The 14786-nt window shown below is 44.1% G+C and overlaps 1 protein-coding gene across 2 annotated transcripts in view; it reads left to right on the top strand.

The window, feature by feature from the left end:
- TMEM200B (transmembrane protein 200B) overlaps positions 1–6339 on the top strand; it is a 39454-nt gene extending 33115 nt beyond the window's left edge. For both annotated transcript variants that reach the window (XM_061597277.1, XM_061597276.1), the window contains exon 3: positions 4212–6339. In XM_061597277.1, coding sequence (XP_061453261.1) covers positions 4234–5604 — 1371 coding nt within the window. In that variant the 5' untranslated portion in view covers positions 4212–4233 and the 3' untranslated portion in view covers positions 5605–6339. The remainder of the gene's footprint in view (positions 1–4211) is intronic.
- Positions 6340–14786: the final 8447 nt, after the last annotated feature.

The following is a 14786-nucleotide window of genomic DNA, read 5'->3' as shown; positions in this document are numbered from 1 at the left end:
AATGAAGGGTGCTTCCAGCCATCATATTAATCCTGCCTCTTAGCAGGGGCCAAAGAGAATGTTGATATTTCAGCACCTTGGACAGCTCCTTGAAAGATGTTTCAGCTCCTTGAAAGTTCAGATTAAAACCTGGAGTGGATTCCATTGTCCCCACTGACTTGGGGTCACCAGCCTCCAAGGACCTGGAATGGAGCTTGGAACACTTTGATTTGCCAGTGGTGTAACATGGCGGCCCAGTCTCAGTATCCACGCACTGGATTGGGAAACTGGGGAGACCAGGCAAGCATGCTGGGAATTGCTCCCTTTCCTTAACACATTAATCCAGTTCCAGAGCAAGGCAGCCAGACTCTCATAAATTGCAACAGGGCAGAAATTGATAAAAACTGACACAGCAAAAGGTTGACTTAGAAGGAGATTCAATCAAACCCGTGGAAGTGACATTTAGGAACATAGGAAGCCGCCTTATACCGAGTGAGACCATTGTTGATACTGACTGACAATGGCTGTCCATGGTTTTATAGACGGGGTCTCTCCCAACCCTATCTGAAGATGCCAGGGATTGAACCTGGGACTTTCTGTAAGCGAGGTAGATGCTCTGCCACTGAGCTATGGCCCTTGCCCATATAATGCACTGAGTTGGGGGGAACCTGTGAGCTGGCTGAATCTGAGCCCTCCTTGGGTGATACTTGATCCTGATTCTGAGGACATGGCAATGAAACCTTTCAAGGAAGAGGGCACCCTGCTTGACCCAACGATACGTGAGGCTAGTTTACAGTGAGGTGGAACGGGTTTTGCAGGGGAAAAAAGTCTGGAAGGCCTGGTACCACCTATATTGTCAGCAGGAGATTAAACAGCTTACTGTAACTTTATAAGGTAGGTCACATCTCAGATGGTAATTAAAGGGAGTTATTCTCAGCAGAAGGCTGGTGGGACAAGCACATTACAAGTCATTGCAGGCTGAAGCAGGGGAAAATAATCTCTGGAAAACTTGAAAGCAGGCTTTAAAATGCTTGGTGTGGTGATGAGTTTTGCTTGCTAGCACCTGGAAGAGACAAAGGGTAGCTGCGGAGGGTCGCCCCATCAAGGGGAATGACTTAAATTCACATTGCCAAAGTATTAGCAGAGTTTTCCCAAGATTTCTTTGAAATGTCATCTTTTTTCCTTTTTTTTTTTTGTAAAATCGTTGGATTTTACAAGATAGAAATTGTCATAGCTTGATTGTTTTGGGCAGGGACTCATTTTTATCTTAAAGCTTATACACTTAATTCGTTCCCCTGGAGACTGTCTTCAAATGAATAAAATGGAAAGTCGGAATTTGCTGTTGGATTTGTTGTGCCTTTCCCGCCTCTTGATTAGAACAAAGTGGTACTTCTGTCAGTATTTCCTGACCTGGGGCCCACCTTGAGCTCCAAACCTGTAAAACAGGGCCCAGTTTTGAACTGTCATACTAACAGTGGGTGGTTCAGATGTAATGCAAAACCACAGTTATGAGAATGGGCCTAGGCAAGATTTGTGCCTGCATCTGACCATCCCAGTCTTCTCTGGTGCAGATGCAAGGAGTTTGGAAGCTTCTACTTCTAAAGCAGCTTACTATGTCATTCAAACCCAACCTGTGGTTCAACTTGACTATGATTAGTGAAAACAAACCAACTTTAAACCATAGATTATAAAGTTGGCTTGTATTCACTAATCAAAGTTAAGATTACCCACAGTTTAGGGTTTGGACATTGAAAATTAGGTTCTAAATTCTAAATTGGTGTATATGAATACATGTTTTATACTGACCAGCAAAACTAGATCAGGAGGTTGGAATTATCCAATAATATTACATGAATTTTAATAATTGAGGATGGACCCCCAGAATATGCAGACCATGGATTACAATAATCTGTCTGGGAGGGGGATAAAATGAGTACTTGAGACTCTCACATCAGTGATTTTCCACTGGCACCTTTGACAGAATTTCAAAAACACATTTGTATTCTTTCACTTTGACATTGTTTTGGCTATCCGACATCTCGGTACCAACTTGTCAGAAGCTCTTCTCTGGCAGCAGAAAGTGCAGTGTTCACAGAACTACAAATAGCCTTCAAACAGAAATGACACACACAGCACAAAATTGTCATCTATCTTCCATCTTGGTCCATCATGGCTTCACCCTGGCTACTCTGTTCTGTGCATTCACTTCTAATCTGACTGCTATATCTCAATGTATAGGGTCCAGCAAAGACCTGATTAACAGACATAACACCAAGCTGTGGTTAATCTAAAATGGCAATAGAGCTTCCAAACTCTCCTGGCAGCTGTGCCAGAGGAGGGCAGGGGAGCACACAAGCCTGAGGTTTTCTTCAGCTTATAACACTAAAATAAAAGATCAGGGACCTGTGGCCATCCAGACATATTTATTTATACATTTCTGCCTTGCCTGCCCCTCTCCAAAACTCCAGGCAGACTTCCATAAAATATTAAAATGCAATAGTTAAAATGTTAAAATGCAATAGAAAGAAGCATGCACACCCTGATCAACTGGGACATTTTCCTGTGCAGACTCAATGGCTGGGCTAGCATCAGCATCTGGCAACCTTGGGCAGCTGCCAGGGCCCCAACAGCTCAGGAGGACCCATGCCTGGCCCAGGTTCTGTTTATTTTTTCCCCTTTATTTTTGGGCCTGGTGCTCCAAGCAGTGCAAGCTGGCTGGATCTAGCTAGCATTTGCATTTCCCACAGTGCATTGGAGCAATACTATGTTGGAACATTATGGGAAGACGAGACCGAGGTGGGAAGGCTATTGGAAAGGCTAGACCCATCAGGTGCTACTGAGAGCACTTCTCCCCGCTTGCAGGTGAGTCTACCTGGGCCCACCAGTGGAGGAAGGACCTTGCCAGAGGGCACTTTGTTCAAGGTGCCCTCAAACCTGAAGCTGACCCTGTTCTGTGGAAATGAAGGGGGTCTGCAAAAAAAAAAATTACTACAGTCCTGCGCAGTGCCCACTAACATCAAGGGGTTTCTATAATACCTACAAGGCTAGGCTATGGGGTATCTCAGACTGGGATTATGTTTTTGTATTCTACTGTTGGAGCTCATCATGAATGATAAGGGTATAGCTTCCATTTATTGTATATTTCTCAATGCAGTGGTTCCCATACTTTCCCCTCCATGGAACACATGAGAATTGCTGATGGTCTCAGTGGACCATTTAATGATTTCCCCCCCTGCCTGTTGCAGCAATTGTAATGTGCCGTGATAGCTGATATATGACTTTGAATGGTCTTGCTTCTTGTATTTCTTATATTGTATTTTATTGTATCACAATTTGCACTCCAAAGAATTCAAGTTGTAATACAGTAAGATACAATATATAAGAAATAAAAGAAGCAACAAGAATACAGTTACAAATCATTGTGAACAGGATGTGCTGTGGACCACCTGAATGGCAAGGCAGCATACAAATAAACCATGATGATGGAAATGGGCATAGGATGCAGCAGGAGTGGGAAATCTTATCTTAGACCAGCCTTTCCCAACTAGTGGGCCACCAGATGTTGTTGGACCACAACTCCCATCAGCCTCAGCCAGCATTGCCAATGGTCAGGAAAGATGGGAATTGTGGTCCGACAACATCTGGTGGCCCACTAGTTGGGAAAGGCTGTCTTAGGCCAAGGACCACATTCCTTTCTGGGAAATCTTCTGGCAGCCGCATTCACTTAGTGGTGTCATGGTTCCCTCTAAGCCCTCTGATTCAAGCCAGGAGTGGGAGGCACTTGAGGACCAGGACTCAGAATGGGAGGGAGGGGGAATGAGACTGTGCAGCAGAGCCCACCAGTTTAACAGTCAGTCCCTTTTCCCAGGGAACTCTGGGTATCATAGCGGTGTGAGGGGGATAGGGGTCTCATAGAATCATCTAACAACTCTCAGTGCCCTTTACAAGCTACAGTACCCAGGATTCTTTGGGGGAAGCCATGACTGTTTAAAGTGGTGTAATAGTGCTTTTAAATGTATAGTGCAGACCGGGCCTTAGTTAAAAAAACAAAAAAGAGCATTTTAATTGTTGCTATTTTTAAACCGGTGGGAGTCAGAATCCTTCCTGATCGACAGAAAATCACTCAGAAATCTAGCAGTAGATCCTATGTTCAGGAAGTTCTGGAAGCCGCTTCTTTTTCATGCCTTCCACTTGTTAACACCTTCTCTCTTTTGTCTTCCGCTGCTATTAAGGTGTCCTGTGGACGACACGGTGATGGTGACCGCTGGAGGCGCTGCTGAAGCCACAAGAGCCATGAAGAACCACAACTCTTCCGGGAAGAAGCCGGCAGCACCAGCCAGCCCTTCCCGATGGCACCGGCCCAGGTTTCGGCGCAAGGCACCCTCCGAGGTGGCTGTGAAGGGGCAGCTCAGGATGCGCTCAACCTCAGGGGCCTTTGTGATGGTGGGCGTCTCAGTGGTGCTGGTGGGCATGACCATTGCCGTCATTGGGTACTGGCCTCACCGTACCCGGTCTGGAGGAGGCAGCAGGCTGAGTAATGCCAGCGCCACTGACGAGATCAAGAAGGAAGCAAAGGCCTTTGCCCACCCTCGCCCCTTCCCCCACAACGAGAAGCTGAAGCTCATTGGGCCAGTCATCATGGGCATTGGCTTGTTCATCTTCATCTGTGCCAACACCATGCTGTATGAGAACAGGGATATGGAGACCCGCTTGCTGATGCAGAGAGAGCTGTACTCCATGAGCCTGAGACCTCCGCAGGACACCAGCCAAGCAGGCAGTTACTTTCAGAGGAGGCCTACCCCGTCTGCCCTTCAGGCGAACGCAGAATGCGTGGAAGGCTGCTACAAGGTGGACCTCTCTTCCAGCGGCTTCCAGTCTTGCTCCAGCCCGGTTACCAAATGGGCCAACACAAACGGCTCAAACAGGCTACAGGCCACCACCCAGTTCTTCCATCACAAGAGTGTCTCGCCCTCCCTTTCCCTCCTGAGTATTCACTCAGATTCTGGCAACTCTGCGCCAGATAACCGTGGTCTCTCCTTGGCACGTGGGGCCGAGTCAGTCATCTCCTTGGCCGTCAATGCCTTGTCGTTGCCTCTCATTAAACTCAACAACTGTCTTCTCGAAAGCCAGGGCCTTTCTCGAGTGGCTGCCCGGACCTCGCAAGACAATTGTGTTTGGTTGCCAGAGGAGCAGGACGAGGTCCTGAGGCTCTCGTGGAGTCTCCTGCCTGGGTGCAACAGCACAGCTCCCCAGAGAGATGACCTCAAAGGCAACCACGTGGTTATCAATATGGATAGTGGGCCTCCCTCAGCCGACTCAGCTGAACAACTTCTGCATCCTGAATGCACAAAGAGAGAATTCAGTTCAGACACTCAGATCCCTAATTCAGGTCACTCCAAGTCTCTGGATCTTGGCCAGCCAGAGATGGTGTTAGTGGCACCAGTCAAAGACAGGAAACACAGGAGCTGGCCTAGACTTGACCACATTGGCCTAGTCAACTATGCAAAACTGGAAAGCCGGGGTGAATCTTCTGATAGGCTTTTGGAGCCAACGAGAGAGCCTATCAGGGACGAAAGCAGGCAGCCTTCCCAGGAGGTTGTCACGGAAACTGGTTGCAGAGTCTGACTCTGCATCAGGGCCACGTATGCTGTTGCAATTTGCCATGTCACATTCAGTGATGCCAAGAGTGGACGTATTATTGAAATGAACCTTGCAACGGTGGCTGCAGAGCCTGAGCCCAAGATTCAGCTGCCAAAGGAGAGACACCTTGGATGCTGCTCAAAGGATTGATTTCCTTCTCAAGGGCCTGTTTGTTTCTTGCCTTATAAGATTCCCCTGTCAACCTTTTCCACTCTGTTTGCGTGTGAAAGTCTTTGCTTAGAAATAGAAACAGACTTCAAATTCCAATGGGTCAAGGGGGCTGATACTCTCCATCACATGCCCCCATCAAAACTCCCTTAAAAACATATTTGGTAAGACCATGGGGAATAATCGGATGATTGCTGAGGTTTAGTGCCTCCTAAAATAGCACAGGTCTGCTTTTCAAAGTCGTGAGATTATACATTTTATACGTGCATGCTCATTTCAGAGCTTTTGGGGGCTAAATGTCGGTCCTTGCCTGTGGTCTTTTTTTCCCCAGGTAGAAGAGCAAGATTTTTTAAAAAACAAGAGAGTCTTAACATTTTATTGCCAATCTCATGATTTGGGCTCTTAGAAAGCAAAACATTTCTAAATAAAAATCATGCAAGTTTATTGATGACTCATGTTAACTATTGATGACTCACCTTAATGCCATAAACTTTTAGAGAATCACTGGGTATGTACAAGCCAAACAGGGTTATTAAAAAAATGTTGCCTCACTGCTGTGAATTATTTGAGTCATTCTTTACGCTTTTAAACTCGTTTGGAATGGCTCTCTTTCCTTTGGGAGGAAGGGCGGGATATAAATTTAGTAATAAATACAATAAAATTGATCAGCTGATTTCACCCATCCCACCTCCTTAGAAAACTTTCTCTTTTCTGTGAAGTCTGTCCCTCTTCCCCCCCCCACCACCACTACCATTCGGCTTAATTTCATGTGGGTGAGAGGAGTCTGGGGGAAAGGAGTAGAGGGAGGAGCCAAAAAGGATGGAGGGGCGGAAGGGAGAAAGCCCTCTGCAAGCCATTGGTTTGGACCTTTGGCAAGAGGATTCTGTCTTTCTTAGTGGGGAGGAAGAGAGAGAAAGAGCAAAGTGGTGGCAGCAAAAGAAAAAGAGAGGGTAGAAAGAGCGTGAGACAGAAAAGGAGGTGGCAGAAAAAGAGCGAGAGATGGAAAGGGGGTGCCCTATACACTTTTGGCTCTGGCTTTGCTCACCATCCACATGCGGTCCCCAACAGATTACCCCAAAGGAATCTGTCCCTTGACAGAAAATAAAAAAGGTTTCCCATCCCTGCTCTAAAGGAGCACATCTTTTTTTCCCATAGGGGTGGAGAATGTTTAGCTAGGAGACCCTACATTTCCTTAACAACATCTGCAATCTGCACTGTACAAACAGAGATGTATCTCCTCCCCGACCACTCCAGCCAGGAGCCATGGCTCATCCGCACGCACACAGACCCAAGTGCCATTTCCAAAAAGTGAGCGATGAAACTCTTAATAGTTCAAATATAGCCTGAGAACAGGATTGTTTCCCATCCCTATGAGTGACTGCTGGAATTCAGAATGATGCAGTCCACTGGGCACATGGCCAGACATTCCGTGAGAAGGAGGAGGAGGGCAGAGAATCGCTGCAGAACAGCCAGATTAGAAACACAGGTAGCCTGAGAGGTTTCGAGGTCATTGTGTGATGTCTTAATATGTCATTGGGGGTGGCATATTGCAGGTATTGGCCCTCCAGATGTTGCTGAACTGCAACTCCCATCATCCCAGGCCCCTGGCCATGTTTGCTGGGGCTGTTGGGAGCTGTAGCTCAGCAACATCCGGAGGGCCACAGGTTCCCCAGCCCAGGCAGACTGCCTGTATGTTTTTCAAAGTTAACAATTCAGGCAGGGAAGCTCTAAAAGAAATATAAGGGGAGAAGCAGGACCGGCTTCTGCTCTTTGGATGGGCTTGGCAAAGTACTTTCTGATGGCTGTGGCAGGCAGACTAGGTACCATGTAACTTTTTCCCAACACAGTGTCACTCCCGGGCCCTAGCTCAATGATGAGCATGTGCCTTACATGCAGAAAGTCCGTGGTTCAATCCCCGGCATCACCAGGTACCCCTACCTGAAAGCCTGGAGAGCTGAGCTATAACTGCTACACCGCTTCTGTCTACCCATTTGCTCCCTCCTTGGCGAGATGCTCCTCACTCGCACTGTAACGTGGCCCTGGATATCCTATGTAAGGAATCAGATGTCCGCATGTCCGAAGACAGAGAGAAGGGGGGCGGGAAGCATCTGATTTTCATTTTGTTCCCGCCTTTGATTCTGAATGTCTCTTGCCACATGCCTTGCACATTTTTTCCAGTTCCCCTGCCACAACCTCAGCTATCCTCCAAGGCCGGGCATGTGTCAAGCTGAACTTTTCGTCTTTTGATTTGTTTCAAGAGGAAGTGGCCCAAAGCAAAAGCCCTCTTGCTGTTCTGATTCCATCAGCTGGCCTTTAAATAGGGGAGGGGGAAGTGCTGCAGGCTGAAATCCGACGATGCATACTTAACCTGGCAATGAGGCCTGTTGAACACATGGGACTTCTGAGTAGGGATGGAAAGATCTTTCAATTTCTGTTTTCTCCATTTCTCATTTTTTTCCATTTCTCATTTTTTCCAATCTTAAATTTCTGCAGAAATTTGCAAGGTTTAAAAAAATCCTCATGAACGTTCGTCAGCAGTTTAGTGCAAATTTCTCCTAATAAATACCTTTTCGCATGCAGTTTTGACTAACATACACAATTTTGCAAGCAATTTCTCCTAATGATGTATTTTTGTATGTTATTTTCACTCATGTATTCATTTTTATGCATACAGTCCCCTAAGTTATTCATTTTTTGTAAAAATTGGTTGGTAAGGAGAACTGCACTGGAAAATTTATAGAAGTGCAAATTTCAAAGAATGGTTTTGGTTCTCACATTATTTCAGAAAGTGTGAACTTGACAGATTTGGCTTTAAATGTGAATTGAATTGAATTTCTCCCCCATCCTTCCTGAGTAAATATGCATCTGATTGTGGTGGTAATAAACAAGAAATTAAGAACACTGAAGTTCTGTTGGCATCAATGAGACTTCAGGCTGGCTTACTTCGGGATCCTGGGTGTAGGAAGTGCATGCAAGAAGCTTTGGTAACAACCCTTTTGCATATGCAGGGGCGTCACTAGGGGTTGTGGGGGGTGCGGACCACACCGGGTGACACCATCAGAGGGGGGTGACTCTCAGCTTTAATTTAAAAAAAAATTAAGTTTCTAGGTGGTCCGGTTCTCGAGATATACATAAAAACGTCAGCCGCCCCCTTTAAATCTTTTTTTAAACTACTGTATAGCACTTCGTAGCTTTAACCCCGCCCGTTCAGGATTGCAGCCAATCAGTGAAGTGTTTGTTTGACCTGTGGCAGTGTCTAGTAAACCTCATTGCAAGGCCAGAAAATGGTGGTCCCCCCCCCCCGTTTATCTGAAAATCTCATAAATTGGGTAAGTATATACATTTCAGTTTTTTCCCCTCTTGTGTGTAGGAGTCAGATCCTGGGCAGTGTTTTCAAAACCTTCCCAATACTTGCTTTTGTGGGCGTAAAAGCATTGCTAATCCCATATGTCCAGAGTAAATCCCATTGAATTCAATAGGATTTACTTTTGAGTAGACATGGTTATGAATGTGCTCAAAATCAATGGGACTTTGGAGTGAATGTAAAAAAGAATTGTGTTTGTGTTCTCTTTCTGTCCCTCCCTCCTCCAGTCCTATTTTAAAGCAAGTAGGCAGGGCTTACTTAGGTATTACAGTTTTTATTCTGTAGGAAACTAATACTGATTTTTTAAAAACTAATACTGATTTTTCTGCAATGACCAACTGGTTTGACAATAAACTATTATATGGGCTGTATGTATTTATACATCTGCAGTGTGTGTGTGTGTAGTCTTTCCAACAACCCTGTGAGGTAGGGTTGGAAATCAAGGCAGCTCACAACAAGAAATAAAGCCATTTAAAATCCAATAACCATAAAGCAAGAATAAACAGTTGGAAAACAGCCTAAAGAGGCATGATTCTGAATTTTGGGTTGGGTGAATGAAGATTTATTATTTGATTTATATCCCGCCCTTCCTCCGAGTAGGAGCCCAGGGCGGCAAACAAAAGCACTAAAAGCACTTTAAAACATCATAAAAACAGACTTTAAAATATATTAAAACATCTTTGAAATATTTTTTAAAAGCTTTTAAAAAAAGAAAAGGCTTAAAAACTTATTAAAAAGCAATTCCAACACAGACTCAGACTGGGATAAGGTCTCAACTTGAAAGAACAAGTTCCTTATCACTTGAGGCTGTAGTTCTCTGCACACTTCCCAGTTTGAGTAAGCGCCATTGAATACATTGGGACTTGCTTCTGAGTAAACAAACATCGGATTGCACTATAAATATATTTACAGATTGTGTAATTCATAAACATATTTGAGAGTCATGTTTATATAAATATTTCTTCATACTGTGTCCCAATAAGTATTTGATTTCACACTATGGTTGTAGATGCTTTTTTCCTCTACATTTTAAGTGTGCCCTTCTTCCTGGGGGTGGTCATGGTTCTCCATTGTTTTCATCCTGAGGGGAGGATAGGCTGAGAGATGGTGAGTAGCACATTTAAGGTCTCTTCACCTCCCCCCCCCTTTTTTATTTGTATTTATTTTATATTTCTCCAATATCTTCCCCTGGCTGTTTTTATGTATTTTAAATATTTTTAGATTAAATAAATAGGAAATCGTAATTGTGAACCTCCCTAAAAGCAATTTACCTATCCTTATGTTTTGGCAAAGTGATGGTGTGGAGGCATGCTGGTAGAACAAGAGATCATGTTTGAGGCATGTTATAAGGTGTTTGAGGACTTTGTCACACATTACTTTTTGAGACCTGTAGATTCATGTTGGAAAGAACACGTGCACGTATTGAATGGAGGCTTGGGTGCTGTTTTTTCAGTCTACGCTGCATGCGTAGGGAAGGTGATACATCATCTGGCAGCTAGCTTCATAATGTGAGAATGAAAAACATTTGGATCACCATTCACTTGTTTACTTTTCTCACTATTGAGACCACTTCATATATTACTTTTTCATACACAGAAATTTAATCTTTGTATAGGAAAAAGTATTTTGTAAAATGTGAAGGACAGTGGCTGCCCAGTCAGTATAACCACTGTACAAGATCTACTCAGCCACTGTAATTACCTTTTTGTTTTGAGTGCCCTTTTGTCTGGGTTTCGGTTCAGGTGTGTATCCAACTTTGATGTGCTTATGGAAGGGGTGTGCAAGTAGTGCCCCCCCAAGTGTGGAGGCTTGGACAAACATTGTGTTATGGAAAACCAAACTCTGTGTGAAAGTACATATTTGGGAATGCCATCAGTGTAATCCTAAACACACTTAATAAATAATATCGAACTTGCACTTTACAAAATATATTACGGTCATGTCCATAAGCACCAGGAGGGTAGTCGCCCAGGGGATCTTAGTCCCTCTGGTTTTTTGGGAGCAGGGTTCCTATGTCTCCAAGCATTCTACAGTCAGCATGAAAAGGGAGTGTGTTAGTCACTGAGAAGAGTCTTCTAATATGCTTCCTTGCCTTTTCTGCAGATTGGAGCCAATCAGAGTGAAAGGAGGTGAGTCAGCCACTGAGAAGACTCTTCTCAGTTGCTAACGCTCTCCATTTTCATGCTGATTGGCTCCTAGAGATGTTTGTTGTTGTGAGAGAATGCATTAACAAAGATCTCATTCTTAATCCAGGAGCAAAAAACGGTGTATGTGGCTGTAACTATCATGAAGGGACTCTGCACTTCTGAATTTTCTACTAAACAACTGATAAATACCTATGTAACTTTGTGTCTGGAGACTTATTATTAAGAATCACTTTCCATAATTGTAAGGAGGTGTGTCCACACGCAAGCATCCCAGGCCCCTAAATGAGGGGAGAGAGCAGCATAGGGACATAAGCAGGTGTCTTATTCCAGGGGTTCCCAAACCTTTCTTCTACATAGACCACTTGAAAATTGCTGAGGGTCTGAAAGTATCTGAAAATTTACTATGGGCATATGCAAGATAATTAACTCCCATTAGTAATAAGAGCAAGAATTTGAGCTGGGCATATGATATTGTAATTCAAAGGTGTAATTTTAATTTTGCTAGTTGTTTATGTCACTACTTTGCCATTACATTCAGTGATATATGGGAATTACGACTTACGAGTAACATTAGTACAAAAAACATTACTAAGGATTCTGTATGGTCTGATACAGGAGGAGGTCCATGGGGGTGACACCATGAGTTACCGCACCAGGTGACACCAACCCTAGTGACGCCACTGTGCATATGCATCCATACCATGCATAGAATCATTATTGTGGACTAGAAACTGAAAGCCAACTTTATTTCATCTCAGCATGGCCAATGGTCAGGGATCATCTATAGGGCCACATCCCTGCTTTAAAGGTTGAAAGAAAAGAAAAGAAAATGCAAGCTTAATTCCCACCAACCTAGTTAAGAACTTCACTACCAGTTTCCTTCTGAACCCAATCAGTCATGACTTATTAAGCCCCAAATGAGGGCTGGCCAACTTGGTGCCCTCCAGATGTCGTGGACTACAACTTCCATTATCCCTGACCATTTATTTATTTATTGTATTTATATACTGCCCCATAGCCGAAGCTCTCTGTGCAATTTACAGTACCTAAAAACACTAAAAACACATATACAAATTTAAAACATCTTTTAAAAACAATTTCAAACACAATTTAAACATTTAAAACAATTTAAAAACACATGCTAAAATGCCTGGGAGAAAAGGAAAGTCTTGACCTTGTGCTGAAAAGATAATAGTGATGGCGCACCTCGTCAGGCAGATCATTCCATAATTTGGGGGCCACCACTGAGAAGGCCCTCTCCCTTGTTGCCACCCTCCAAGCTTCCCTCAGAGTAGGCACCTGGAGGAGGGCCTTAGATGTTGAGCGTAGTGTATGGGTTGGTTCGTATCGGGAGAGGCGTTCCATCAGGTATTGTGGTCCCAAGCCGTGTAAGACTTTATAGGTTAAAACCAGCACCATGCTGTCTGAGGCTGCTGGGAGTTAAGAGTCCAACTACATCTGGAGGGCACTACATGGGCTATTCCTACCCTAAACTGGTCTCAGACAAGGATATCTGGTGGACTCCCTGCTCCCATATAAACCTACCTCTTTGTTAAGATCTTCACTGGAGGTCCATCTCTAGGAGGCCCCAGCTTCTGAGCGGAGGCAGGTGGCCTCCAGAGACAGGGCCTTCTCAATGGTGCTGGTGCCTCCACAGTGCAGAACTTTCTCCCCATGTCCGTTCATTTGGCATCAGGTAACAATCCTGTTGTTCACTCTGGGCTTTTGGTGGCATTTAAGGTGAACTGTTGATCCTGCTGCTTTTTTTAAAACTGCTGAAGTTTCAATTCCTCTTATATTCAATTTGAATGGATCGACCTTTGTAGATATTGCTTTGGTTTGGGGTTGTTTCTTTCATATTGTCGCTATGATGGGGATTATGGTTGTGAGGCAGGATAGAAAAATTCTAATTAAATGAAGAGATGAACCAAGGATTGCTACCTCCGTCCTCAGTAGCGAGCCTCCTGTGCCTTTAATGGTTGCCCAACAGGAATACATCCAAGGCAGCTGCATCTTCACACTGGGACTATTCCCACTCACTAACCTTTGTTCTGGGTTATGCAACTATTAAAGCTGGGATGGGGAACCTTTTCAGCCGCAGGGCTACATTCTTTTCTGGGAAACCATCCAAGGGCCACATCTTGGGGGGGGGGAAGAGAGAGAGGCGAAAGTTGGTGGGGCAATGAATGTAAATTTTTCCTTTGCACAGAAGTCTAGTTTTTGCACACACTCACGCACCCTTCTCTATCTTCCATCCAGACAAGCAAGAAGCAAGACTTGGAGCTAAAGGACATATTCCAGCCAGGCAAAAGCACTCAAGGAGGGTGTGAAGCAGGGTGAGGGAGGGGAGTGGCCTGGAGAGAGGTGGTGTGGCCTGGGGAAGAGTCCCGAGGGCCAGTCAGAGAGGCCTTGAGGGTGGCAGTTGGCCCCTGGGTCTGGAGTTCCTCACCTCTGTATTAAAAGTTACAAAAGCTGTGCAAGGGGGAAGGTGGGATGCATACCCACATATACAGCATCCCATTTTTGCTTTATGAGTCATAAGCTGATGGAAATCACAAGCATGGTGCACCGATTCCCAATTGTTTCAATTTATATATATATATATTACTTAAATGCCTCTTTTCTTTCTTTCTTTTGGTCCCTTGTCTTGAAAATGAGGCAAATTATCTGTAGCCAAGAGGCAACAGATAATAAAAAAAACAACCTTGTTTGATTCACAGGACTGTTATAACTGATGTAACTGTTAGGGATGGGGGGGAATTTCAATTCAGTTTGCATTTCAAGCAAAATTTATCAAATTTGTAATTTCCAAAACAATATGAGAACCGAAACACAGCCATCCTTCGAAATTCACATTTATTAGAATTTTGGGATGCAGTTCGCCAACTAAACAAAGTTTACAAAAATGCATATTTTAGGGGAAAGTGTGCATAAAAATGAATACTGAGTGAAAAAGCATGCAAATAGGCATGAAACGAGAAATGGCTTGCAAAAATGTGTACCTTTGTCAAAACTGCCTACAAAAATGTGTTTATTTGGAGATATTCGCACTAAAATGGTGAATTTTCATGAGGATTTTTTTAAAAAAAAAAATCAGACTGCTGTGGAAATGTAGAGAACTGAATTTAACCTTGGAAAAATGAGAAACTGAGAGAACCGAAACAGACAGATTTTTCCATCCCTAGTAACTGTACACTTGTTACTCGTTCCTCAAACTGACGTTTCTGTTAGGCTGTTTTCCCAACACTGCCTCATGGTTGCTGTGTCTGTAAAAACAACAACACACACACACAGGATGTGCTACATTGCTGGAGAGAAGATGGGCACAGGACAAACAGTAGGCCAGTTGCTGATGGAGCCCTTCATTTCGATGGTTTTGAAAACCTTCCCATCCCTGGGGCAGCCTGGCCAACTTTTGTGAACTTTTGACTATATATTTAAAGCACATTCTCCTCCCCAAAAGAATCCTAGGAACTGTAATTTGTTAT

Source organism: Rhineura floridana, chromosome 15 (assembly GCF_030035675.1).
Source record: "Rhineura floridana isolate rRhiFlo1 chromosome 15, rRhiFlo1.hap2, whole genome shotgun sequence".
Taxonomy (NCBI): domain Eukaryota; kingdom Metazoa; phylum Chordata; class Lepidosauria; order Squamata; family Rhineuridae; genus Rhineura; species Rhineura floridana.
Note: the sequence above shows the minus strand (reverse complement) of the source record. Positions and strands in the feature narration are given on the sequence as shown.